Here is a 25,986-nt window from a genome sequence, read left to right as displayed (position 1 = left end):
AATGGTGACGGGGAGTTAATAACTGGGGATCAGGAGAAAGCTGAGTTACTTAATGGCTTCTTCAGTTCTGTATAAACAAAAGAGGATGACACTGTGGTGGGTGGGGCCAGTACTGAGGTGGGTGGGGCCAGTGCTGCTAACACATGTAATGTACTGAACTGGTTTACTATAGATATGGTCCAAGATAAATTAAATAAACTCAATGTAGCCAAAGCTCCAGGGCCTGATGGATTACACCCCAGAGTTCTTAGGGAACTCAGTTCTGTAATTTCTCTACCCTTGTATGAAATATTCATTGATTCTTTGCTTACTGGTATTGTGCCGAGGGACTGGCGTAAGGCAAATGTAGTGCCGATTTTCAAAAAGGGCTCTCGAACTTCCCCAGGTAACTACAGACCTGTAAGCTTAACGTCCATTGTGGGGAAACTATTTGAGGGGCTTATAAGGGACTACATCCAGGAATATGTAGTGGCTAATAGTATTATAAGTGATAACCAGCATGGTTTTACTAAGGACAGAAGCTGTCAAACCAACCTGATATGTTTCTACGAAGAGGTGAGTAGAAGCCTGGATGGGGGCGCAGCTGTGGATATCGTGTACCTGGATTTTGCTAAAGCGTTTGACACAGTTCCTCATGGACGTCTGATGGGTAAGTTAAAGTCTATCGGTTTGGAAAGTTTAATGTGTAACTGGATTGAAAACTGGCTTAATAATCGTACCCAGAGAGTGGTGGTCAATGATTCCTACTCCGAATGGTCCCCGGTAATAAGTGGTGTACCCCAAGGGTCAGTACTGGGCCCTCTTCTGTTTAACTTGTTTATTAATGATATTGAGAATGGAATTAACAGCAATGTTTCTATCTTTGCAGATGACACCAAGCTTTGTAGTACAGTACAGTCTATGGAGGATGTGCAGATATTACAGGATGACTTAGACACACTGAGTGTTTGGGCGTCCACTTGGCAAATGAGGTTCAATGTGGATAAATAAAAAGTTATGCACCTGGGTACTAATAACCCGCATGCATCATATGTCCTAGGGGGAGTTACTCTGAGAGAGTCGCTGATGGAGAAGGATCTGGGTGTACTTGTAGATAATAGACTACAGAACAGCACACAATGTCAGGCAGCTGCTTCTAAGGCCAGCAGGATATTGTCATGCATTAAAAAAGGCATGGACTCTCGGGACAGGGATATAATATTACCGCTTTATAAAGCTTTGGTGCGGCCTCATCTGGAGTATGCTGTCCAGTTTTGGAACCCGATTCATAAAAAGGATGTTCTAGAGCTGGAGAGGGTACAAAGACGGGCAACTAAACTAATAAGGGGAATAGAGCATCTTAGTTATGAGGAGAGATTAAAAGAATTACATTTGTTTAGTCTGGAGAAGAGACGCTTAAGGGGAGATATGATTAACTTATTTAAATATATAAATGGCCCCTACAAGAGATATGGGGAAAAGATGTTCCAGGTAAAACCCCCTCAAAGGACAAGAGGGCACTGCCTCCGCCTGGAGAAAAAAAGGTTCAATCTCCGGAGGCGACAAGTCTTCTTTACCATGAGAACTGTGAATCTGTGGAACAGTCTACCACAGGATCTGGTCACAGCAAAAACAGTAGAGGGCTTCAAAACCGGCCTAGACAAGTTCTTAGACCAAAATAATATAAATGCATATGTATAGAACCTATCACCCCTCCCCCTTCCCTGTATCCATCCCCTCCTTGGTTGAACTTGATGGACATGTGTCTTTTTTCAACCGTATTAACTATGTAACTATGTAACAATAGTACAAGCGAATATAAGAAAATCTGCAGTATATGCTTCCTTTTCGATTTCTCTTATACATCCTCATCTGCTCACCACATTAAAGGAGTAGTGCGGCAAGTTATACAACTTTGTAATGTGTGTTCTGTAACGGCCTTTGTCGTCATTGTCCCAAGATGGCGGCCGGGAGTCGACAGTAATGCAGTGAGTATAATGCACCACATTTCCGGGGTGGGGGGGAACACGAGGAAGGGGGCCATTCACTTACATAACACACATTACAAAGTTGTATAACTTTGTAATGTGTGTTATTTTGTGAATAAATGTTTAGCGCCGCACTACCCCTTTAAGAAATCTTCGGTTGTCAGTGAGATTGGCTCCCATTTGCAGTTCCTTTCTAAGGCACAATCACATGACTAGAAGGCACGAATGAACAATGATCGTATGAGGGGGGACATTTAAATATATTGCATTCATCTGCACATCCCCTCTTTACACCCGTAGATGTATGGACCATAGTGATACATTTTTAGTGCTGCGCAAAAGATGTTATCAGCCAATGAGTGCATATTTTCCCACACATCAGCTGGATGCTATCACTTTTAGGGTACGTACTTTTTTTTGCAAAAAATGGCTGCTGTTTTCAATCAAAAAAGCGACTGTCCTTTTAAGCCTGGGCAGCATTGCATTAAAATCAGTGCAATGCCGCCCGTTCCATTCTCACACCGTACCGAACAACGCGCATTGTTTGGTAGGGCCGTGAGAATAATTGTCATGTCAATTAATAACGGCCAATGTTGCGCTAACAAGAAGGTGCATAGCTTTAAGATTTTTACATCAATAGGCCAGCGCCGGCATGGGGATACCAATGCGGCGGTCCTTTTATTGAACTGTGGCACGGTTTTAGTGCATGGCAGCAGTCTATTCCCAGTCAACAACCCGGCCTGAAACACTGGAGGTGGGCCTGTCTGCCTTCAGTGTGACGTTTTGGCCTCCCCTCTGTAAAGTGGCTCCATTAGAATCAATGGAGCCACGTCACAGAGGGGAGGGGTTTCATCACACTTGGGTGGGCAGGCACGCCTCCAGTGCTTCAGGCCAGGCTGGTGACCGGGAATAGACCGGCGCTGTCTGCAGGAACTGGGCCGCAGTTCAAAAAAGAGGACATGTTTCTACATACAGTTCTCCAAACTAGAAATATTCTCTTTAATGATCATTGACCAGTCTGGCACTGAGATCCTTTTATTATCATTCTGTTAATGACATGGCAAGAAAAGACAGTTACATAGTAATAAAATGGCATTACAATTCCCCTCGGGACAAATAAAATGGAAACCAGGTCTAGCAACATAGAATAGATTTAATACCATAAAAATACACATTCTTATTTCCCAGTGATAATTTGCAGTCTAAAATATATTTTGTTAAGTAAAAGATTCAATGTTTCCCCATCTTACATTGAGTAGTAAAACCAAAAACACAAAATGGCCAAATACAAATGTAAGAAAGGGGACAGGAAGCTTATTAGTCTTAGGTATTGCACGGGCTATTATCAGTTCATTTACAATATCATATTTACATTTGCAGGAGACAATAACTACATAATTTAAGTACAAAATAATACTATAAAAGCATGTAAATTACAACACAAAAAAACACAAAAAATGGTAAGCTATACAGTACTTTTCAGTCAGGAAATTCCCCAAAAAAAGAAACACTACTGATGTCTCACCAGTAGAGGGCAGCATACACACATCTATATATACACAATTGCCAGTTATGTACTTGTGGTGCTACAAATTGAGTTATTCTAATTCACAGGCTGCAAACTTAAGTATGAAAAAAACATCACATTTCAGCATGAGTGGTAATTTATGGTCAAGTAGCTGCCCACAAAACGAGATGTCTGGTGCTGTTAAAAGGATAACCACAATACTGCGAAGGCCTGAAAAACAGCAATAGACTTTGTGGTAGAGAGATGGTTTTTAGATTCATCCAGTGATATTGTGATATGGCATAAGGAAAGGTATTTACATATAGAGTGGGGATCAGTCACCTGGTTTTTCCCTCATTGATTCATTTGATAGTGAAGAGTTTTATTACATCCCTGATATGAAATAAATTTGGTGTTCAGTGAGAAAGGCCTTAATGCAAATACGTGTCACCAGTGTCACCCTCCACCTGGGAAATTTACGATTCACCAGTTTCGGTAAGAGATGTCTCTGAAATCCTATAATTTACTAGAATTAAACCTGGCTGTATTGTTTTACAGAGAATAGGGTGAGTAGTGTTATCATACCTGTGGTAATACTCCCTTATTGCCCCTGACTGTTGCTATCAGCAGTGCCCCGAGCTCTGTACACATTTTGCCTTCCTGGATGCTTCTCCCAAGTCTGAATATGTCCCTTGCAGTCTCCTGATTGGATACTAGAGCCGGAGGGAGAGGCTAGGGAACCGTTAAGTGCAAAGAGTTCTGACCACTGCACTTAAAGGGCAAAAATCCTGGACATTTCCAATAGCAGCACTGGTGGCATTAAAACAACTGTATGACTATCACCTCCAGGTAAGTTTTCAGTGCCCTCCTGTTCTATTTATAGCACTGCCATCAGTATTAAGGACCCTTTTAATTTGAAAATAAGTTTCTAATATATTCCTTGTATTGTTTTTCAGAATAGGAATGTAAACATTGTTTATAATAAGGTTTGATCTTTGATTGCTATAGAAGGATCAATAAACTAACTATCCTGTGTTAGTCTATTGATACCACCATGGCAGCTCCTTCAGAGGAAATAAAAACATTACAAGGGGTAGATAAGAACAGGTTATGGATGTCAATGTACCCTATAATAAACTACTGTATATATGTTTTAATAACACTCCTAACACTTAATAACACTTTATTAAAACTCCAATGCACAAAGCTTAGAGAAACCAGAGAAGCCCTTTAGGTGGGTGTGGTTATATTTTTAACACTACAAGCTTTGGCAACTGGATATTCCATAGAATATAGTCAGCCACTTGGACATAGTGAACAAAAACATGAGGTTCCACAGCCAATATGTGGAGCCACATGAACCTTCCATTCAGCCAGCTGGACTTTTAGTTAATAGGCACAGAATAGGCATGAAGGGGGGTACGCCTTTCACTTTAAGGGAATTTAAACCAAGCTGGCCTATTAAATGCAGATATTTGGTCCTTGGAACATCAGCACAGATCAATGGCTTGCTATTAAAATTGTGATTCTTATTCATACAAGTATTTTATAGACGGCATTAAGCCATTAAAGGGGTTGTCCACGTGGGTATTCAGCAGATGTTATTTGCAGGGGAATTTTCAGCTAGTGTTCAATTTTCCTGCAGTGCCACCACAGGGGAAAAGAAGCATTACACTGTGCCCATTGAAATCAATAACCTGTCTTTGTTATATATGGACGTGCTCCAGTAGGGAAGAAAATCTTTGTAGCCACCCCCTCATCTGGCTAACTGATGTGGATTTAAAATCAGAGCCCTCTCTATTAACTTTGAAGGTCATAATATAATATTTTTATAAGCTGGACAATCCCTTTAAATTACGAAGACATGCACGTCATTTAGCTCAATCTCCCAGAGTTCCATAACATTGATGTTTCAAATGCTAAGCGCCTATGTGGTCTACAGTCATTTTCTCATATGAAGTGCATCCTGAAATTTAGTACTGGTGTATCGAGCATGGAATCCTTTCTTGTTGATGGTGTCGTCCGTGTGGAAACGAATCATAATCGAGTCACCAGCTGAATATATTTCTTCAGGAGGCTAAAGGTAAGAGAAATATCTTTATTTAAAAGCAGACATCAGAAATAACATACTTTCAGGGTAACACAATTTTCAAGCTCCCCAATATCAATTTGAAAAATTTTAACTTGCAAGATGTAAATACAATGCATACTGAAAAATGAAAGGAAATGATGTTTATATTACCATCTATAAAGTAGGTGGATACCACGACAGCTTAAACTATCATTTGATAAATATCCATGACCACAGTGACACTAGTAGCAGTACCCTGCAAATACAGGGATCAGCCTTAACATTAAATCACTGACACACAGTGAATGACAATTGTTGATGACAATTATCCAATACATCAGAATGCTTGAAATAAAAAAAATCCCCCCAAAATGGAAAACTTACCCCAGAGCCACAGTATCTAGCCAGCCGCGGAGCAGTGCTGTCATAACCATCATATATTTCCATGTAGTCATAACCACAGTCTGATTCTTCTTCCATTTCAAATGTTTCAAAAATTAATTCTACTCCATAGCCATCTTCTGCTACAATGACCCAATCACAGTTGGCTTGTACTGGATAATTATTATCACCATATTGGGCATGTGAATAGAGATCTTTTGTTTGAATCTCGGCTTTCAATCGTCCTCCACATTCTGTAGATGCAGGAGAAAAAAAAGTAAATTATTCAATATTATTACTACCTTTATATTGGCATTGGATTCTGTTGAACTGTGCTGCATTATCACAATAATGTTTTGTTCAACATATGCAGCTTTGGGCAGAGCACTCACACTCCAGAATCAATTTTGCCAATCATACAAAGAACAGTACGGTATAACTGCACAGTCCTCTAGTCTCTATAGTCATGACAGGGAAGAAAGAAAGCTGAACTATAACTGTTCAGCCTTCTGTTACAAGCCTGGAAAGGTGAGTAACCCACTGAATCCCAGGTATTACACTAGATTATTATGGATACTTACATTATAACCCCTTTAGGGCCCTAAATTACAGACTATATTGACACATTTAATGTCCTGGACAATGAATGATTCTGATAATAAGGCTTTTACAACCATAGATTGCCAGCTACAGAGGCATTTGCTCCAGTGCATTTAAAATAGAACACAATGAAGAACTTAGTTAGTATCCTGGAAGGAACCTCCTCCAATCAACTGGGAAAACCTAGCCCCACACAGAAACCAGCACCAACACACAGGAAAATACATACACAATCAATGGGCTGTCTATATGAGAACACGAACTGCTCTTCTCTCTGGTCGGGAGATGAGATATAATTTTTTTTTTTTTAAACCTCTCTTTGTGCAACCATGCGTACCAGGGAGCAGAGCTGGGCAGATTGGCGCTGTAGGGACAGCATGGAACTGGACCGGTGCTGATGGGATTAGGAGCGCACATTAAGGAGCCCACTCCTGAAATACATTGAGCCCCCTGAGCTATCATAATTTGCAGCACCCAGTAGTCGAGCAGGCCCTCTTTGGTGCTACACATGTCCCTTAAACTGCAAGTGCTCCTGACAAGACAAGGTAATGACTAAACTTGATGGGTTTTTGGTCAGTCGGGGGGGGGGGGGGGAGCCCAATCAAAGGTTTGCTATGGGGCCCAGCAATTTCCAGTTAATGTCACACATCATTAATATGTAACCACATACCTGTGCTGTACTTGGCTTGAAAGCCTTTCCGCTGCACTGAAGCATCAGAATAAAAGCGCATATACATATGATTTGTGGATGCAATAATAGGTTCGGGTTTACTGCTGCCACAAAATCGACCTAGAATGGAGGCCTTGCTGCTTGGTCCATCATACAGCTCAAGGTGGTCGTAGGCACACTCCTGGTGCAATTCAATTTCAAAGTCATTGAACACCTAAAAGGATAAAAAGAAATAAAAGCCATGTCAGTTGTGATTATATAAAGAAATACATAAGGAAAATCCAGGACATAAAGACGGAAATCTCGGCAGCTGAAAACACATAATACATCACAGCTGTTGGATTTTCTATCCTAAATGGCCTCGAGCATTAGACTTGTTCTGTGACTGGTTTCATTTATACTAAAATGGAACTTTACATAGATGTGCCGAAGTAAGTAATAGATATGGTTACAGTAAAAAGAAAAAAAAATTGTAATCAGGAATGTACCAGTGATCCTCTACTACACATGCATTAGTATTGTACAGAAGGACGGTGTAATTTCAGTTTCCTCACTGAGGCATTTGTATGACCTAGAAGACTCCCTACACCAGCCTGGTGGTCTCCCCAAAGAGACACATTGACCCCTTCACTTCCAAGATTTATTTCAGGTATACACTGTGGCTGCATGATATATATGTATATTTAAGTATGATATATAAGATATATTTACCCCTTCCCCTGCCCCCACAGTGCAGCGTCATGACTCAATGTCCCCCACTGGGCACCCGATCCTCAGCCAATCAGTGATTGATGCAGGACATAGCTGCAGTCACTAACTGGCTGAGCAAGTAGTTCCTGTGGGGTTGCGGTGATTAAGGAGCACGGATGTTGACAGAGAGCTAATAAATCTGGGTCTATGCCTGACCTCTATATCACTATGTCTTACCCCTACATAACTATGACTTACCTCTATATCACTATGGCTGACCCTTCTATAGCACTCAGTCTGACCTCTATATCACAGGTATCCGGCAATGTTAGCAATTTTTCTTTGTGTATGGTGAATATTTAGTTATCTGCTTTATATCTTTCCTTATTCCCTCAGAAGTCACCCCAGGATTATGTAGGACATTACACTAAAACTGCTGAGCCAGTTCTACTTTACACCAGTGTGATAAATAAGTCCCCTGGTGTCTGATTGGCCATGTATAAAGGAGCTAGAGTTGTACTTGGGAGTCAGAGTCAGTCCCTGATAAAATTCAGGAGTCAGAGCTATGGCATAAGACTCTGCAATGCTGGTAAGAACAATCTGCCCCATGTAAAAGGCTGACAAACATCCTTTTCAGCAGATCGTTCTTCAAAATGCCAGTTTATACACAAGCACATTCTAATACACAGCCACACTGTCTACTGGTTCACATATGGATATGAAGAGGACAGGGGTCACAAGGAGATCTAAAGCAGCATGCATACAAAATGTAGTTTGCAGCAGAGAATACTAAAGCTGTATACACATATAGAGAACACAGGGTTCACACAGCAGCCCGTAGATGGCTGTAGAAGAGAAACTAAGCAAAGAGTTTTATAAAGAACTATGGGGAAAAAATTGACTTTTGAAACAGTGCTTATAGCTTTGACTTCTATGGCAAATTATAAATCAAATTTAATATCTAGAGTGTCGCTCTTCAAAAAGACAAATGTAAAATGTTACCTATACACAGTGCCTACTGCTGTTACATCGATAGGTCATAATTGTATTAATGAATGTTTCTCATTATGAGGAGTTGTACTTACAAGCTTGACTCTGTGCCCTGCTGTGGTAAGGATCTCCCAAGTACACTCTTTTCTACTAGGATACTTATCAGGATAGTTGGGGCTTGAAACCGTTCCCTCTGCACTCAGAAATCGGTGTTCACAGCCAGCTAGATGTAAAGAGAGAAGTAACAAATTAAAACAATGCTAATGTAATCATGTAATACCACTATGATAAACACATATGATAAGTGTATTAAAAGGTATTTTTCCAAGAAGACAACACCTTCTCATATATTCTATTAGGACATACAGAATTCATAGAGGGAGGTCCCTTGCTAAGTAAAAATGGCTTTTTGAGGGGGGGGGGGGGGGGGGACAAGAAAACAGCAGCGTGAACAAGTCCTTACTGCAGACAACAGGTAAAAGGTTTGATTAAACTTTAAACAGGATGAGGATTCTGCTTTCTTTCAAAATATGTTGCAACCAGCCCTGGCAGGGTCCATGCTGTGAAGAAATGGCTAAAATCTGAATATAATGCCTTCTGGTTCTCTTTGGCTCCTGTAGTCAGTCCAGGCAGCACTGTTTTAGTCTATCCCAATTATTATAACAACTCTCAAATACAAATACAACCTGATAATAAAAGTGAGAAAGTTGCCATAAATTCACTGGTCAGTCTCACCCTCTTTACAGTCGTGCCCATTTTCATGGAGCGTGTAGCCATTTTTGCACTGGCACACATAGCTGCCTAACGTATTGACGCACTCATGCTGACAGCCGCCGTTCTCCTTAGAGCACTCGTCCTTATCTATAAAAGAAAAGCAGTAAGAGTTACATCACTAGCTTCTCAACATTGTCACAAAGACAATCGATTTCTAAATGCCGGCCTGAGCTGAACTATATCAGGGCTCCAGACTAAAAAATTTACCTGGGAGCCATTGGCTCCTAACCTGAAAAATTTAGACGCCAAATAGAATATTTGGTCGCCAACATTTTAAAACATGTAAAATTAATGTTATGTTAAATGGGACTTACTGTGTGCAGAGGCCGCGGCAGCATCCTCCTCCTTTAGATTCTCTCTTTTCTTCGTTTGAAAACGTTCAACATGGAAACTTGCAACTTGACAACCATATACAGTCTGACTCAGTACTTCAGCTTCACTTGGCTAGCCTTTTAATGAGGCTTAATCTTCTGAACTTGAACTTAAAGGGAACCTGTCGACCCCCGTGCCGGGGTGACAGGCTCCCAACCCCCCGTTAGAGCCCCCTATACTAACCTCATTGCGCCGGGTCCCGCTTTTAAAGATGGTCGGGTCACGGAGATCTCAGCCGCTGTAGCCCGGCGTGCGCTGAGAGATGAGTCCAACGCTCATAGAGAATGACGGGAGAGTCCAGCGCTCCGTCATTCTCTATGAGCGTTGGACTCATCTCTCAGTGTGCGCGCCGGGCTGCAGCGGCTGAGATCTCCGTGACCCGACCATCTTCAGAAGCGGGACCCGGCGCGATGAGGTGAGTATAGGGGGTTCTAATGGGGGGTTGGGAGCCTGTCACCCCGTCACCGGGGGTGACAGGTTCCCTTTAAAAGCTTGCAACAGTCTATACATACTAAGCTAGACTTATGACTGCAGCCATAGTGACCCCCCACAAGATGTGTATATAGATAGATATATCTCTCACCTAGTGACTAATGCAAGTGACCCCCTACAATACAGACACCTGAGGGGCCCTGATAATAATAATTGTGCATATATCTATCTCCCAGTGTCTGCAGCCAGTTTGCCCTACACTTATAGATGCCCCCCTCCCCTTATAGATGACCCCCTCTACCCCCATTATAGATGCCCCCTCCTCCCCCCCATTATAGATGGCCCCCTCCCCTTATAGATGACCCCCTCTACCCCCATTATAGATGCCCCCTCCTCCCCCCATTATAGATGCCCCCTCCCCCCCCCATTATAGATGCCCCCTCCTCCCCCCCATTATAGATGCCCCCTCCTCCCCCCCTTATAGATACCCCCTCCCCTTATAGATGGCCCCCTCTCCCCCCATTATAGATGCCCCCCTTCTCTTCCCCCCATTATAGATGCCCCCCCCCTTTCCTCTATGCTAAGCAGTATTTAAAAAGAAAAAAACACACAAACTCACCTGACAACCCGCTCCCCCGGCGATCCTCTTCTTCTTCAGGCGCTGTCCCCGGCTGATGTGCGGCTGCCGGGGGTGTCCCGTCCTATCCCCGGCAGCGCGGCGCGTCAGTGAGCTCCCTGTACGCCGGGGCTGTGACTTCTGACACAGGAAGCGTCTCTGACGTGCGCTTCCTGTGCCGGAAGTCAGGGCCCCAGGCAGCTCACTGATGCGCCGCGCTGCCGGGGATAGGACGGGACACCCCCGGCAGCCGCGCATCAGCCGGGGATACTTAAAGAGACAGCGCGCCGCCGCCGGGGCTATTTGCAAAATGGCGCCATTTGCAAAATGTCAGTCGCATTGGCGACCATTTTGGTCGCCATCTGGAGCCCTGTATATAATATAGACGACAGTCTTATTACCAGAGAAAAAGTTGACTTTAAATCCTTTTTTTGACACTGTGTTGTCAGATTTAAATTCCAGCCGGATAGTATTTCCCTGTGAAGTTATCACTTCTGGCTTCTCTGATCCACAAAATCTTCCATGTAGTTTTGTATCTGTCTTGAGTATACTGCGAACTTCAACATAATCGTATTTACAGACCTGAAGAAGCCCAAGTAAAGAAGTATAGATGTTAGTATCGCTGTTCTTGTAGCTGTAATCTAACACACACATAATGCAAAGATGAGTGCTGTATTGGTAAGAGCTCTGTTATATCCAGAATTTTTATACTTACATCATTGCCTTCAAGTTCAAATAATTCAAACTGTAGAGATATTCTGTATTGTGCCGGAGCCACGACCTGCCACACACAGTTTTTATTAGTGGGGTATTCGTTGGGCCAGCCAGGGCTAGTTATGGTTCCATCCAGCTTTGTGATAACACCTCCACATGCAACTATGGGGAATAGAGAAAATCATACAACTCTGTAGAATTGCAACAGTATGATTGTCCACTTAATAGAGAATAATTAGAGAATTTATAACAATAAAAATAAGTAATAAAAATAAAAAACAAACAACTCAGACTCTATCCCCTATTCTGTGGATAACTAGCTTACTGCAGAGATCTGATCCCCTAGGAACCCAAGACCCCCATCTCCTGTCAGAATGAAGCAGTAGGTCAGATATGGATGCTGCCACTTCATTCATTTTTTAGTGGGAGCCTCCGAAACAGCAGAGTGCAGTGTTCGAGTGTTTTCAGCTGCTTCTACACAGAGTAGATGGAGTAGTGACTCACATGTGCTCCATTTCTAACCAGAGGTTCAGGTCCCCTCAACGGCTGGAATCCTGCGATCAACTAGTTATCCCTTATTAATGGGATAACTTTATAAGATGGCACAATCCCTTTAACAATTTATAAAAGGATTTATATGGAACATGGGTATGTATACACTCACATGATAGGAAAATCCTGTTAAATATCTCTGTACCCACCTTCACAGCTTTTCTTATCTGGAGTCAGTTCAAATCCTGGATCACAGACACATTTATAACTTCCCAACGTATTAACACAGCGCTGGGCACATCCACCATTATCTGGTCTAGCACACTCATCAATCTCTTTTCAAAAACAGAAGTACAAGACAGGTTAATACTATTAAAAATAAGTAACATATGTCAACACTAAGAGCAGAATTTACACACTACAGATTTGTTGCACTAATGTCTGTGACTGAAAAGCCATTCCAAACACCTGAATGGAGTTGGTTTAATGACAAGCACAACTAAAGGGAACAGCCAGATAGCGACCAAAGTGGTCCCCAACGTGACCAAGATTTTTCAGTCTTTTTGCCAATCATGACTGCTTGTATTGGACGTGCAGCATGCTGGCCATGTCTGCTAGAAGACCCGCTGCTTCCCGCAATAAAAGAACATGAGATCAGGTGGGGAAGTTAAAGGGGTTAAACAGCACCAACCTCAGGTTGTGTGTGGTATTATGATTCAGCTCCATTCACTTCAATGGAAGTGAGCTGCGAAACCCACACCCAAACTGTGTATTGCAGCAAGGTTGTACAAACTGCTTAAAGTGACTCTGTACCCACAATCTGCCCACCCCAAACTGCTTGTTCCTTTGGATAGCTGCTTTTAATCTGTCCTGTGGTCCATTCAGCAAGTGATGCAATTTATGTCCTAAAAAACAACTTTTAAACTTGCAGCCCTGTGTCAAACTGGCGTTGCCTAGAGTGTCTGTAAATTAGGCTTGCACAACCTCTCTGTCCCTCCTCCCCGCCCTCTTCATCATTAGGAATGCTTCAGGCAGATTTTCTCCTATTCCTCACCTGTGTAAGCATGGCACATGGGCTGGATCGTTAAGGCACCTGTGCAGTGTTCACTGCAGAGGAATGGGAAAAATCCTGCCAGTGGCATTCCTAACGATGAAGAGGGTGAGGAGGAGGGATGGAGGCCTAGGCCATGGCAGTTTGGCACAGGGCTGCAAGTGTAAAGGTTGTACTGTTGTGTGCCCCCCGGAGGGGTTATATCGGAGGGATGGCCGGTCACTTGCTAGGTACAGCCGGACCTTATTATGTTGTCACGTGACGCTAGTGCCTGGTGGGCACACAAGTGTGATGGCATGCCTGCTTTTAGTATGTAAGGCCAATTGTACCCTTTTCCCCTGTGGTCAGTGTCCTGCTGGTTGCTACTGGGTCCCTTGGGATAGTGTCACAGATGATTTAGTCACGGATGGCCAGAACGGTGTAACGACCCTCACAGATAGTAGGACCTGCCACCCACAGAAAGGGGAAATTTCCCATAATTGCGGTGTATATGCTGTGTAGGTGGTGATGAATGATCACAGACACTTCAGATAACGTTGAGTTGTTTTACTACTTGTAAATGTGCAGCAGGTAATACAGAAGATCTCTGATATACACTTGTTAAAGTTGCAATAAAGACTTGAACATAAGACAACCAGATCTGTAGGATAAATGCAGAGTAGGAGATAGTTGTGTCGATAAAGTTGTACTGAGGTAGAGTAGCAGAGAGGAGAATGCCGTGAAAGTCTCAACCCAAGTAGTAATGTGCTCTGCCGGGATGTTGGAGGATAAAGAAGAATACTTGTAGAAGAAGAAGAACACCCGTGCCTATGTATTGACCTTTGCTCTAGTCTTCACACCACCTTATGCCCACTAGCGATGGCTGAACCGTACTAATGGGTGATACAGGCCCCAGACCTTGTTACCTGGGTTGAGCAGAATGCTGAGGGTTCCCTGATGACACCCGCACTGCGAGATGGAGTTTATATGCTTACTGCAACTTTGCTCCACCCAGATCAGTTCCTAGCTTCTTGGCTCTATAGTGGATACTGTCCTGCACTGTGACTTCTCCGTGTCCACGGTGTGGGTTGAGGTTATCTTTTGGCTAGTTCTCTCCTGAGAGGTTTTAACACTGCATAGTGCTTTGCGTGGGTACTTGTACGAAGGTTGGTAACAGTGTGCTGTCTTACGTCCTACCCATGCGGGGTACTGGCTAAGACTGAACTTTTGGGGACCTGGCAGGGGGCCACAGCCCAGACAAGACCGTTGTGGAGAGCTATCTAGCCTGCGTCCTTCCTCCACACCGTCCCGAACGGAAAGCCCTTGCTCCTCCCCCACTAATGGGACTAACTTAACTAACCTCTACAGCGTGTATGGTGCGCTTTGATTGGGTGAGAAGAGTGCAATAGAAGAACAGGGAGGAGAGATGATAGGAAAGAAGAAAGCGGAAATATCACAGTATCACAGATTCTGGTACACATAAACACAATAACCCTTTGCGATACTTCACCTGTGCAGCTTCCATAAACTAATACATAACATACTACTTTACTACTCTACGTACTACTTTTACCATAATAAGACCACAAAAAGTACAGTACATTTTCAGGACAATAACTGCATCACCTGTCAAACGGACCCCAGGACAGATCTTGGATTAAAATCATCCATCCGAAGGTACAAGCGGTTTGGGAGGGACAGATTGTGGGTACAGAGTTGTTTTAATGAAGAGGGTTACCATGGCTCTTAGGCAACAAGACTTAATTACCTTTAAAGAAATTAGCAGAAAACCCAGCTTTATTGACTGATGAATCAGAGAAAAATTTTATCCAAAGAGTATTTGAGGTAGATTTAATGTCATCAGGCTTCTCATAGCCACAGAATTGTCCAATAAGTGGACTATCTTCTGATGGACCATCACGGATTTGCAGGTGGTCGTATAAGCAATTGTCATGTGCTTCAAACTATGGGAAAGCAATAACAATGATCAATAATAATCTTCAGCAAACATGGAAATTATATATTCAAGATTTTTCTGCAGAATTTATATATAGATAAGAGAATATATAGTGATGTCTCATGATGACAACCACTGTCTATACGTCCTATTAGGTTTGACACGGCTTCCACAACAAAACCTTTTGCGAAAACTAGTGCAGTGAAAAACTGAAGGAGTTGCTCAAAGTCAACCAATCAAATCAAAGATTTAATTTTTAATAACCAGCATAACAAGAAAGATGAAAGCTGTAATCTGACTGCTTAGTGAGGGCAAAACCTCCACTTTGTGTTTTGATGTGTTTTCTTATGAGATCTCATTTAAGTAGAATTTTTAGATTTATTTTTGAAAATCCAAAGTGCTTCTGGGAAGTCTTACTTCAAAGGTTTGGAAAGAAAGGCCAACCACAAATCCTTCTGAGACTGTAATCGTCCATTCACATTGTCTGTCAGGCCGATAATCATCTGGGTAATTAGGAGACTGAATCTGACCAATGTCCTTTTTTATATGGCCTCCGCATTTAGCTGGAAGGTATAAATGGAGTAGGTTACAATGGTATATGTAATAAAGCAATGTAATGTTCTCTCTGGAGACAAGCTATAAGATCTCCACCCTTGTCTGTTTGATAATCTTAACAATATTTGTAAATGGTTTTATTGTAGTTGCAACCAGTATATGGTTCATTTGTTTAAATACATTGACAAAGACAGTCAGATTATTAGTATTTCTCTTCTCTAGCACCCAAAGCCGACAGTATAAGGTATACATGGGCCACCTAACTCTCCATCGATAGACCCTTATTCTGGGAGTGATAAGCCACTGCCGCCAGAACAGTCTGGTGACAACTTTTCCTCTCCCTCCGCTACCTGCTGAGCTGAACGTTCAAGTGAATGGGGAGAACTGTTGGTCAAACAATTGTTCACCCAACAATTATTATAGGCACTAGAGATGAGTGAATTGCTCTTAGTTTGATCTGCTCTCCGCACATCAAGCCACCACCACCCTGCCACTCCTCTCAGGATGTCAGGAAAAGCTGTATCCAATCCTGGGAAACTTGTATCCAGCTTTTCCTTGGCACCCGGGGTGGAGCAGCGCTTAAAGGCCGGCGGCTTGATGAGCGGAGAGCAGATCAGAAGTGCTTTGCTCTTCGCTCATCTCTAATAGGCACCTTAAGCCACAAGTCACTCTCAGACATAAGCAAATTAACATTAAGTTTGGCCGAACCTGAATTTAATTGCTCTGCAGTTGAATCCCAATGCCTGGAAAAGATGAATGCATGCCTAGGAGACTTATGACTTGCATCCTGGACTTTTCCAAGCTGCAGACTAAAGTAATTAATGGCTGCATGATCTGGTTTGGCTAAACCTACTGTAAGTTCAATTATCTCTAGTCACAGTTGATGGACTGTCAGTCCACAATTAAATACTTACAAAAAACTTATATTAAAGAGCCCTTTCAAAAATAGCAATACATTATTGTGTACAATGAACGAATTACAACACCTTCATCTTAACAGAATTTTATCTTTATTGAATCTAAGTATTGTAATCACTCAAATAATGCCCCCCCCCCCCAAAAAAAAAGCACACTAGACAATTTAAAAACAAGGTGTAGGGTGCATCACAATTCATAACTATGTCAAATCATGATTCGTGGAGTTGCAACATTATCACTAAATTTATATAGTGATCTGTATACAGTATATGATGCAAACCTCAACATATAAACCAAGCTTAAGAATACAATATAAAGTGCTGGTACTAAAGCAGTCAAAGGCTATGTTCACACAACGTTTTTTCAGCTTCGTATAAAATGACGGCCGTTATTTTGAGGCTAAAATAACGGGCGTTATTTAGCTGTCTGGCCTTCCCTAAGTGCAATGACAGCTGTTTGCACATTATTTTAGTTTGGGGTTACTAATTGGCCTTTGGGTGTGGCTTAATTGAAAAGTCCATTGAATTTAATAGTAAAAATGGTGAAAGAACGGTGACAAATGGAAAACTGTGTGTAAACTACTAATAAAAGTGTCCGCTTTTTGCAAAAGACGTCCGAAAATAATGATCATGTTCATTATTTTGACATCCGTGGCAAAAAAGTCAGTTATTCAATACATTGTGTGCATTTGACGTCCGTCTTCCCATTGACTTCGATGCTTTGCCATTGCAATCCATTAAATCGCGGCAAAAACAGACGTTATTTTAAATATGAAAATCGTCCGCCTTTTCAATATTTTTGACGTTGTGTGAACCTAGCCTAATAAAGGGGCTATGTATAATACCATGAGAGAATAATATACCAGCAAAATGCAGGTGCCAGCTAGAAAGCTGTAAAGTGCAAGTGCCTGAATGGGAAAAGCGCAACATATGGTAAAAATAAGCCGGGACAGCAGCAAAGGAACAAGTATGGTGTTATGCACAGGCACTTTATTAGACTGCTAGCTTTTTATATTGTACTCTTCAGTCTGATTTATAATTTGAGATTTGCATTAAACATGTGTTTAGTGATAATGATGTGGTGTGACGCCAGGAATCATGCCTTGTAATCGACATAGTTATGAAATGTTTGGAAATGGTCTAATGTGTTTATGTTCTTTATCGGTTATTTGAGTGATAAGGGTACAATAAAGATGAAATACTTTTTCATATGAAGTTAGGTGCTGTGAATATTTACAAGTACAAATGTAATTGCAAGATCTGTTTCTGTATTAGACCACATACATAAAACCATCACAAACCTTCATAAACTGCATGGAATCCTTTACCCAGGATATTACTGCTACTTCGAAATTCAATCCATAGTCTGCTGTCGGATGATTCTATCGGCTCTGGAATACGATCCCCACATAATCTACCTAATAACAAAAATTATATTTTATATATATATATATATATATATATATATATATATATATATATATATATATCTATATATATATATAGAGAGAGAGAGAGAGAGAGAGAGAGAGAGAGAGAGAGCACTGTTTCTTTGCCACTCTGCCCTGAAGCCCAAAATCCCGCAGCCGCCTCTTCACTGTAGATGTTGACACTGGTGTTTTGCGGGTACTATTTAATGAAGATGCCAGTTGGGGACCTGTGAGGCGTCTGTTTCTCAAACTAGAGACTCTAATGTGCTTATCTTCTTGTTTAGTTGCGCGGCCTCCCACTTCTTTTTTTACTCTGGTTAGAGCCTGTTTGTGCTGTCCTCTGAAAGGAGTAGTACACACCGTTTTAGGAAATCTTTAATTTCTTAGCAATTTCTCGCATGAAATAGCCTTAATTTCTAAGAACAAGAATAGACTGTCGAGTTTCAGATGAAAGTTCTCTTTTTCTGGCCATTTTGAGAGTTTAACCCCTTAATGACATCGGGCGTAAATTTACGCCCTGATGCCGGTAAGGACGTTCAGAGCGGGGCCGCGCGGCGACCCCGCTCTGAACCGCGGCGGTCCCGGGTGCCGCTTGTAGCCCAGGACCGTAGGTATTAGCGGGCACGGTCCGATCGCCGTGCCCGCTAATACAGTAATCAGATGCAGCTGTCAAACATGACAGCTGCATCCGATTACCGGATTCAGCCGTTCCCTGGTGTCTAGTGGCGGAGATCGCTCCCCCGGGATGTTATCCCGGAGGAGCGATCTCCGTTTCTGAAGCCGGCCGGGGACCGCTCCAAGATGGCGCCGTCCCCGGCTCGGCACTCATTTACTTCCGGCTGCAGCAGCCGGAAGTAAACGAGAGCCTATCTCATGGATCTCTGCAGCATATCTATGCTCAGGGGCGCCGCAATCATGAGGCGACCTGAGTCGTCTGCCTCAGGCGGCGCCACCAGCTGTCTTCATGGGGGCGGCATTCAGTGGCAGATTATAATATGAGCGGTTCGGGCGGCCGCCCACATTATAATCCGCCACTGATCGTACCATGTACCGGAGTCCCCCCGCGCCCGGACAGCATCTGTAATGAGATGCTGTGAGCAGGGGGGACTGTATTCATAAGCGCCGCGCTGTAATAAATCAGCCGCGCGGCGCTTATGAATACAGTCTCCCCCGCTCACAGCATCTCATTACAGATGCTGTCCGGGCGCGGGGGGACTCCGGTAAATGCATTCCACGTCCGTGATCCGTCAGGATCACGGAACGTGGGAATGCAGCCTTAGTCCCCCGGCTGATGTGCGGCTGCCGGAGGTGTCCCATCCTGTCTCCGGCAGCGCGCGCATCAGAGAGATCCCCGTGCGCCGGAAGTCACAGCCACAGGCGCACGGGGAGCTCTCTGTTGCGCGCGCTGCCGGGGACAGGACGGGACACCCCGGGCAGCCGCACATCAGCCGGGACCAGACCAGAGAGGCTCGACGGAGGAACGGAGGGCAGATGAGTTGTGTGCTGTTTTTTGTTTTTGTTTTATCTGCTGTGCAGGGGGGGGGGGAAGAGGGGGACCATCTATAAGGGAGGGGGGAAAGAGGGGGACCATCTATAAGGTAGGGGGGGAGGACCATCTATAAGGTAGGGGGAGAGGGAAGAGGGGGACCATCTATAGGGGGGGGAAAGAGGGGGACCATCTATAAGGGGGGGACCATCTATAAGGGAGGGGGGAAAGAGGGGGACCATCTATAAGGGAGGGGCGGGAGGGGGACTGTCTATAAGGGGGGGGGGAGAGGGGGACCATCTATAAGGGGGGGGAAGAGGGGGACCATCTATAAGGGAGGGGGAAAGAGGGGGACCATCTATAAGGGGGCATCTATAAGTGAGGGGGGAGAGGGGGACCATGTATAAGGGGGGGAGGGGGACCATCTATAAGGGAGAGGGGACCATCTATAAGGAAGGGGGAGAGGGGGACCATCTATAAGGGGGGGGGGGGAGAGGGGGACCATCTATAAGGGGGGGGGAGAGGGGGACCATCTATAAGGGGGGGAGAGAGGGAAGAGGGGGACCATCTATAAGGGGGGGAGAGGGGGACCATCTATAAGGGGGGGGGGAGAGAGGGAAGAGGGGGACCATCTATAAGGGGGGGGGAAGAGGGGGACCATCTATAAGGGAGGGGGGAGAGGGGGACCATCTATAAGGTAGGGGGGGAAGAGGGGGACGATCTATAAGGGGGGACCATCTATAAGGGAGGGGGAGAGGGAAGAGGGGGACCATCTATAGGGGGGGGGAAGGGGACCATCTATAATGGAGGGGGGGAAAGAGGGGGACCATCTATAAGGGAGGGCCATCTATAAGGGAGGGGGGAAAGAGGGCGACCATCTATAAGGGGGGGACCATCTATAAGGGAGGGGCGGGAGGGGGGACTGTCTATAAGGGGGGGGGGAAGAGGGGGACCATCTATAAGGGGGGGGAAGAGGGGGACCATCTATAAGGGGGCATCTATAAGGGGGGGGAAGAGGGGGACCATCTATAAGGGGGGGGGAGAGGGGGGACCATCTATAAGGGGGGGAGAGAGGGAAGAGGGGGACCATCTATAAGGGGGGGGGAGAGGGGGACCATCTATAAGGGGGGGGAGAGAGGGAAGAGGGGGACCATCTATAAGGGGGGGGAGAGAGGGAAGAGGGGGACCATCTATAAGGGGGGGGGGAAGGGGGGACCATCTATAAGGGAGGGGAAAGAGGGGGACCATCTATAAGGGAGGGGAAAGAGGGGGACCATCTATAAGGGAGGGGGGAGAGGGGGACCATCTATAAGGGAGGGGGGAGAGGGGGACCATCTATAAGGGGGGGGGGGACCATCTATAAGGGGGGGGAAGAGGAGGACCATCTATAAGGGGGGGAAGAGGGGGACCATCTCCTAAAAGATCAGCACCCTCCTCTCCTGACATCCTCTGTGCTGCTGTGACCTCTCCTAAAAGATCAGCACCCTCCTCTCCTGACATCCTCTGTGCTGCTGGGACTTCTCCTATAGGATTAGCACCCTCCTCTCCTGACATCCTCTGTGCTGCTGGGACCTCTCCTATAGGATTAGCACCCTCATCTCCTGACATCCTCTGTGCTGCTGGGACCTCTCCTATAGGATTAGCCCCCTCCTCTCCTGACATCCTCTGTGCTGCTGGGACCTCTCCTATAGGATTAGCCCCCTCCTCTCATGACATCCTCTGTGCTGCTGGGACCTCTCCTATAAAGTCAGCCCCCTCCTCTCCTGACATCCTCTGTGCAGAAAGGGACCAAACATTATGTTTAGTGGGGACAGCAGTGGGGGGGGGGGGGGCAGTAGTGGATTATAATGTGGGCGGATTGACGGGGGGGGGGGGGGGGGGGCGTCATTCTATAGTTCGCCTCGGGCAGCAGAGAGGCTAGAATCACCCCTGTCTATGCTGCAGAGATCTCTATGAGAGATCAAAGCACTTATACTAGAAGTCCCCTAGGGGGGCTTCTAGTATAAGTGTTAAAGTAAAAAAAAAAAAAAAAGTGTTGTTAATAGTAAAAAGCCCCCTCCCCTAATAAAAGTCAGAATCACCCCCCTTTTCCCAGGTTGTAAATAAAAGTAAATAAATAAATAAATAAACAAACATGTTTGCTATCGCTGCGTGCGTAATCGCCCAAACTATTAATTAATCACATTCCTGATCTCGCACGGTAAACGGCGTCAGCGCAAAAAAAATCCTAAAGTGCAAAATTGCGCATTTTTGGTTGCATCAAATCCAGAAAAATTGTAATAAAAAGCGATCAAAAAGTCATATATGCGCAATCAAGGTACCGATAGAAAGAACACATCATGGCCCAAAAAATGACACCTCACACAGCCCCATAGACCAAAGGATAAAAGCGCTATAAGCCTGGGAATGGAGCAATTTTAAGTGACTTATATTTGTTGACAATGGTTTAAATTTTTTACAGGCCATCAGATACAATATAAGTTATACATGTTACATATCGTTTTAATCGTAACGACTTGAGGAACATATATAACAAGTCAGTTTTACCCCAGGGTGAATGGCGTAAAAACACATTTCCCCCAAATAAACAAAATGCTTTTTTTTTTTCAATTTCACCACACTTTGAATTTTTTTCTGGTTTCGGAGTGTACTTAATGCAAAAATTCAGCCTGTCATTGCAAAGTACAATTAGTGACGCAAAAAATAAGGGCTCATGTGGGTTTCTAGGTGGAAAAATGCAAGTGCTATGGCCTTTTAAGCACAAGGAGGAAAAAACTAAAACGCAAAAATCGAAATTGGCTCTGTCCTTAAGGGGTTAATTGACCCCACAAACGTGATGCTCCAGAAACACAATCTGCTCAAAGGAAGGTCAGTTTTGTAGCTTCTGTAATGAGCTAGACTGTTTTCAGATGTGTGAACATGATTGCACAAGGGTTTTCTAATCATCAATTAGCCTTCTGAGCCAATGAGCAAACACATTGTACCATTAGAACACTGGAGTGATAGTTGCTGGAAATGGGCCTCTATACACCTATGTAGATATTGCACCAAAAACCAGACATTTGCAGCTAGAATAGTCATTTACCACATTAGCAATGTATAGAGTGTATTTGTTTAAAGTTAGGACTAGTTTAAAGTTATCTTCATTGAAAAGTACAGTGCTTTTCCTTCAAAAATAAGGACATTTCAATGTGACCCCAAACTTTTGAACGGTAGTGTACATACATAACATTTTATCAATACTGTTACCCCCTAATCCCCATTTATAAACAGCAACAGAAGTGTGCCTCTCCATTATGAATGACAACAGTGTTCCCCATTAACCCCTTAGCACCCTAAAGTACATTTATGGTGCTTGAAGCCTGCTGTTGATGACCAGTGATGTAAAAGTATGGCATGGCTAGGACACAGACACAACAGTATGACTGCTAACCAGAAAGCAAAGGAATTGCATATTGATTGCATGTCTGCCCCCCCAAAATTCATATTAAGGTATACAGTATGTACCCAAAGATGGTACTATTAAACAAAATAATGACTATATTAGGCAGGGTTTTTTTTGCAGTTCGTTTTTAAATAATTACTTGTACCATAAAGAAAAACGCGGTCAACTGTTAAACAGATACATTAAATAAACTGCAAAAAGGCAGTGTGAACTCAACTAATGGTTTAGCCCTTAAAGCGTAACTGTCATGTTTTTTTTATTGCAGAAATCAGTAGTATAAGCGATTTTAAGAAACTCTGTAATAGGTTTCATCAGCCAAAAAAGCCTCCTTCTGTACTCAAGAAGCAATCTCCCAGCCTCCCCCTCTGACTTCTTATTTGTACATTATCAGGCAAACATGTCTTCATTACAGAGAAGCCAGTGAAGACGGGTTCTGCTCTCTCCATTGTAAGCCAATGAAGAGGGAGGGGCCGAGGGAGATGAGGGAGCAGGAAGAGGTGACATGAAGGTCAGCTGTTTGTAGACTCTCTGGGCTCCTAAACCACAGGATTCAGGTGTCAGAAAGGTCAGTGCTTATCTATGAACTTACTGAGAGAAGATTGCAGGGTGTTGTGCTGTGCAGGACTGCTCCGTGCTCAGTCACTGCTAACAGCCCCTCCCCTCTCCATAGCCACATAATGGAGACAGAAATCCTGCTTCATTTGATGTGAGGGGGGAGGCTGGGAGATTGCTTTTTCACTACAGAAGGAAACTCTTTTAGTACATAAAACCTGTTACAGAGTTTCTTAAAATCGCTTGTACTGTTGATATTTAATGTTTTCAGAAAAATGACCCTGAAATGACAGTTACGCTTTAAAGTGAAAAAATATGACATTGTCACCCTGGCACCAAAAAAGTTGTGAACCCATGTTTGACAATATAGCCCCTGTTCACATTATAGAGAGGGCAGCAAGAGCTGTGTCATCTGAAAGTACACTATACTATGAGAAGCCTTTTATCACTTTAGCTGGTTGACTAAACTATGCAGCAAGAAAACAGGTGATGAGTAACCCAACTATAACCCACAACGTAACCATCAAATAAAATCATCTTCACAGCATGAGTGGACAAGGCACAAAACCTTTACCTCTGACTTAAAAGGCAACATATAGACATCATATAACACTAGTGCAGTGTCCCAGAGTAGGTGTGGCTCCTGCTATGTTTCCCTGCCCACCTATAGTCAGGTATCTTTGTATAGAACACTCTCGGTGAATGGCATCTGCACTCTGCCTTTATTTTCTATTGGTACCAATGTTTTCTATTTCTGCCTGCAGTACTTATTTTATGCCACTAGATGTCACTATATTGCATGTATTTTGTGCACAGCTAAAAGAAACTGTCATTTATGTGTGGGGAGCTATCTCCCTAACTAATCAATGAGCTGGGTACCTCAAGTAATCTGGCCAATCACTGTCCAGTATCAAAGCCTTGCTGTTGTGCTCTGCCCAATCAGGGAAGAGTTCATTCCCTGAGGGAGATGGAGGACTGACACATACCTCCCAACTTTTGCTGAGAGCAAAGAGGGACATGTGTGCCACACCTCCACCTCATAACCACGCCTCTATTTCTCATCCCACCCCCATCTTATCCGCCCCCATAAACCATGCCCCCATCTCTTCCCTTCCCCATAACCATACCCCCATCTCTCCCCACCCCCATAACTACGTCCCATAACCACATATTTCTCAACAATGCAACAGTGCCTATCTTGTGCACCCATGTAGTATTTAGGCACACTTTGTGCATCCATACAGTATCCAGGCCCTCCTCTGTGCCTCCATATAGTTGCCAGTCCCTTCTCTGTGCTTCCATACAGTATCTAGGCCTTCCAATTTGCCTCCATATAGTTGTCAGTCCCTCCTCTGTGAATCCATATAGTTGCCAGTCCCTCCTCTGTGCCTCCATATAGTTGCCAGTCCCTCCTCTGTGCCTCCATATAGTTGCCTGTCCTTCCTCTGTGCCTCCAAATAGTTGTCAGTCCCTCCTCTGTGCCTCCATACAGTATCCAGGCCCTCCTCTGTGCCTCCATATAGTCGCCAGTCCCTCCTCTGTGCCTCCATATAGTCGCCAGTCCCTCCTCTGTGCCTCCATACAGTATCTAGGCCCTCCTCTGTGTCTCCTTATAGTATCTAGGCCCTCCTCTGTGCCTCCATATAGTTGCCAGTCCCTCCTCTGTGCCTCCATATAGTTGCCAGTCCCTCCTCTGTGCCTCCAAATAGTATGACACATAAACATATATGCCGGCAGTGTATATACTGCATACATACATGAACCAGCTGTGTGACTGTAATTCCCCCTGTCTCTGGGCCTTATAGTTTATCATCTCATGCCTAATGGCAAGGGGTAGTAATGTGATAACTTATAAAGGATGAAATGGTGAGATGATGATGAACTATAAAGCATGGGATCTGCATATTCACCGTATCCCTCATCATGCTTTATAGGTGACCTCGCTTGATCAAATGCACTCCAGAGTGCCCCCTGTAATGGTGGAGATCACCTAATACCCCCAAATCAGCATACTGACCTCCTAATAGAAAATATTCATACCCTTCCCTCAGCAAAGACCCACTAATACCAGTCAGCCCCAACCCCCCCCCCCCCCCCACACACACACACACAAAGCACCTAGAAACACTGCATGCACATTCACATACACATATTTACACACACACACACACACACACACGTTCTGCCTTTGATCTGTCTCCTGGCTACACAGGTCCAGGAAGGCTGTGGAGAGTCAGGACCTCAGAACGGTCAGTATCCTCCTCCACTCCAAGGCGGGTAAAACAGGCGCAGGTCCAAGAGGTAATAGTGATATAAAATATCATAAAATTTATTAAAA

The 25,986-nt window shown here is 44.0% G+C and overlaps 1 protein-coding gene across 2 annotated transcripts in view; it reads right to left on the bottom strand.

Moving 5' to 3' along the window:
- Window positions 1-2,994: 2,994 nt before the first annotated feature.
- The window catches only part of TLL2 (tolloid like 2), a 107,108-nt gene continuing 84,116 nt past the window's right edge, over window positions 2,995-25,986 (bottom strand). For both annotated transcript variants that reach the window (XM_069980485.1, XM_069980486.1), the window contains 11 exons: window positions 18,037-18,153; window positions 15,681-15,826; window positions 15,075-15,270; window positions 12,486-12,611; window positions 11,786-11,946; window positions 11,472-11,652; window positions 9,612-9,737; window positions 8,972-9,099; window positions 7,197-7,410; window positions 5,930-6,180; window positions 2,995-5,551 (listed from right to left, as the gene is read on the bottom strand). In XM_069980485.1, the coding sequence (XP_069836586.1) occupies window positions 5,417-5,551; window positions 5,930-6,180; window positions 7,197-7,410; window positions 8,972-9,099; window positions 9,612-9,737; window positions 11,472-11,652; window positions 11,786-11,946; window positions 12,486-12,611; window positions 15,075-15,270; window positions 15,681-15,826; window positions 18,037-18,153 (1,781 nt within the window). In that variant the 3' untranslated portion in view covers window positions 2,995-5,416. The remainder of the gene's footprint in view (window positions 5,552-5,929; window positions 6,181-7,196; window positions 7,411-8,971; window positions 9,100-9,611; window positions 9,738-11,471; window positions 11,653-11,785; window positions 11,947-12,485; window positions 12,612-15,074; window positions 15,271-15,680; window positions 15,827-18,036; window positions 18,154-25,986) is intronic.

The sequence above is a fragment of the Dendropsophus ebraccatus genome, chromosome 8, assembly GCF_027789765.1.
Source record: "Dendropsophus ebraccatus isolate aDenEbr1 chromosome 8, aDenEbr1.pat, whole genome shotgun sequence".
Taxonomy (NCBI): domain Eukaryota; kingdom Metazoa; phylum Chordata; class Amphibia; order Anura; family Hylidae; genus Dendropsophus; species Dendropsophus ebraccatus.
Note: the sequence above shows the minus strand (reverse complement) of the source record. Positions and strands in the feature narration are given on the sequence as shown.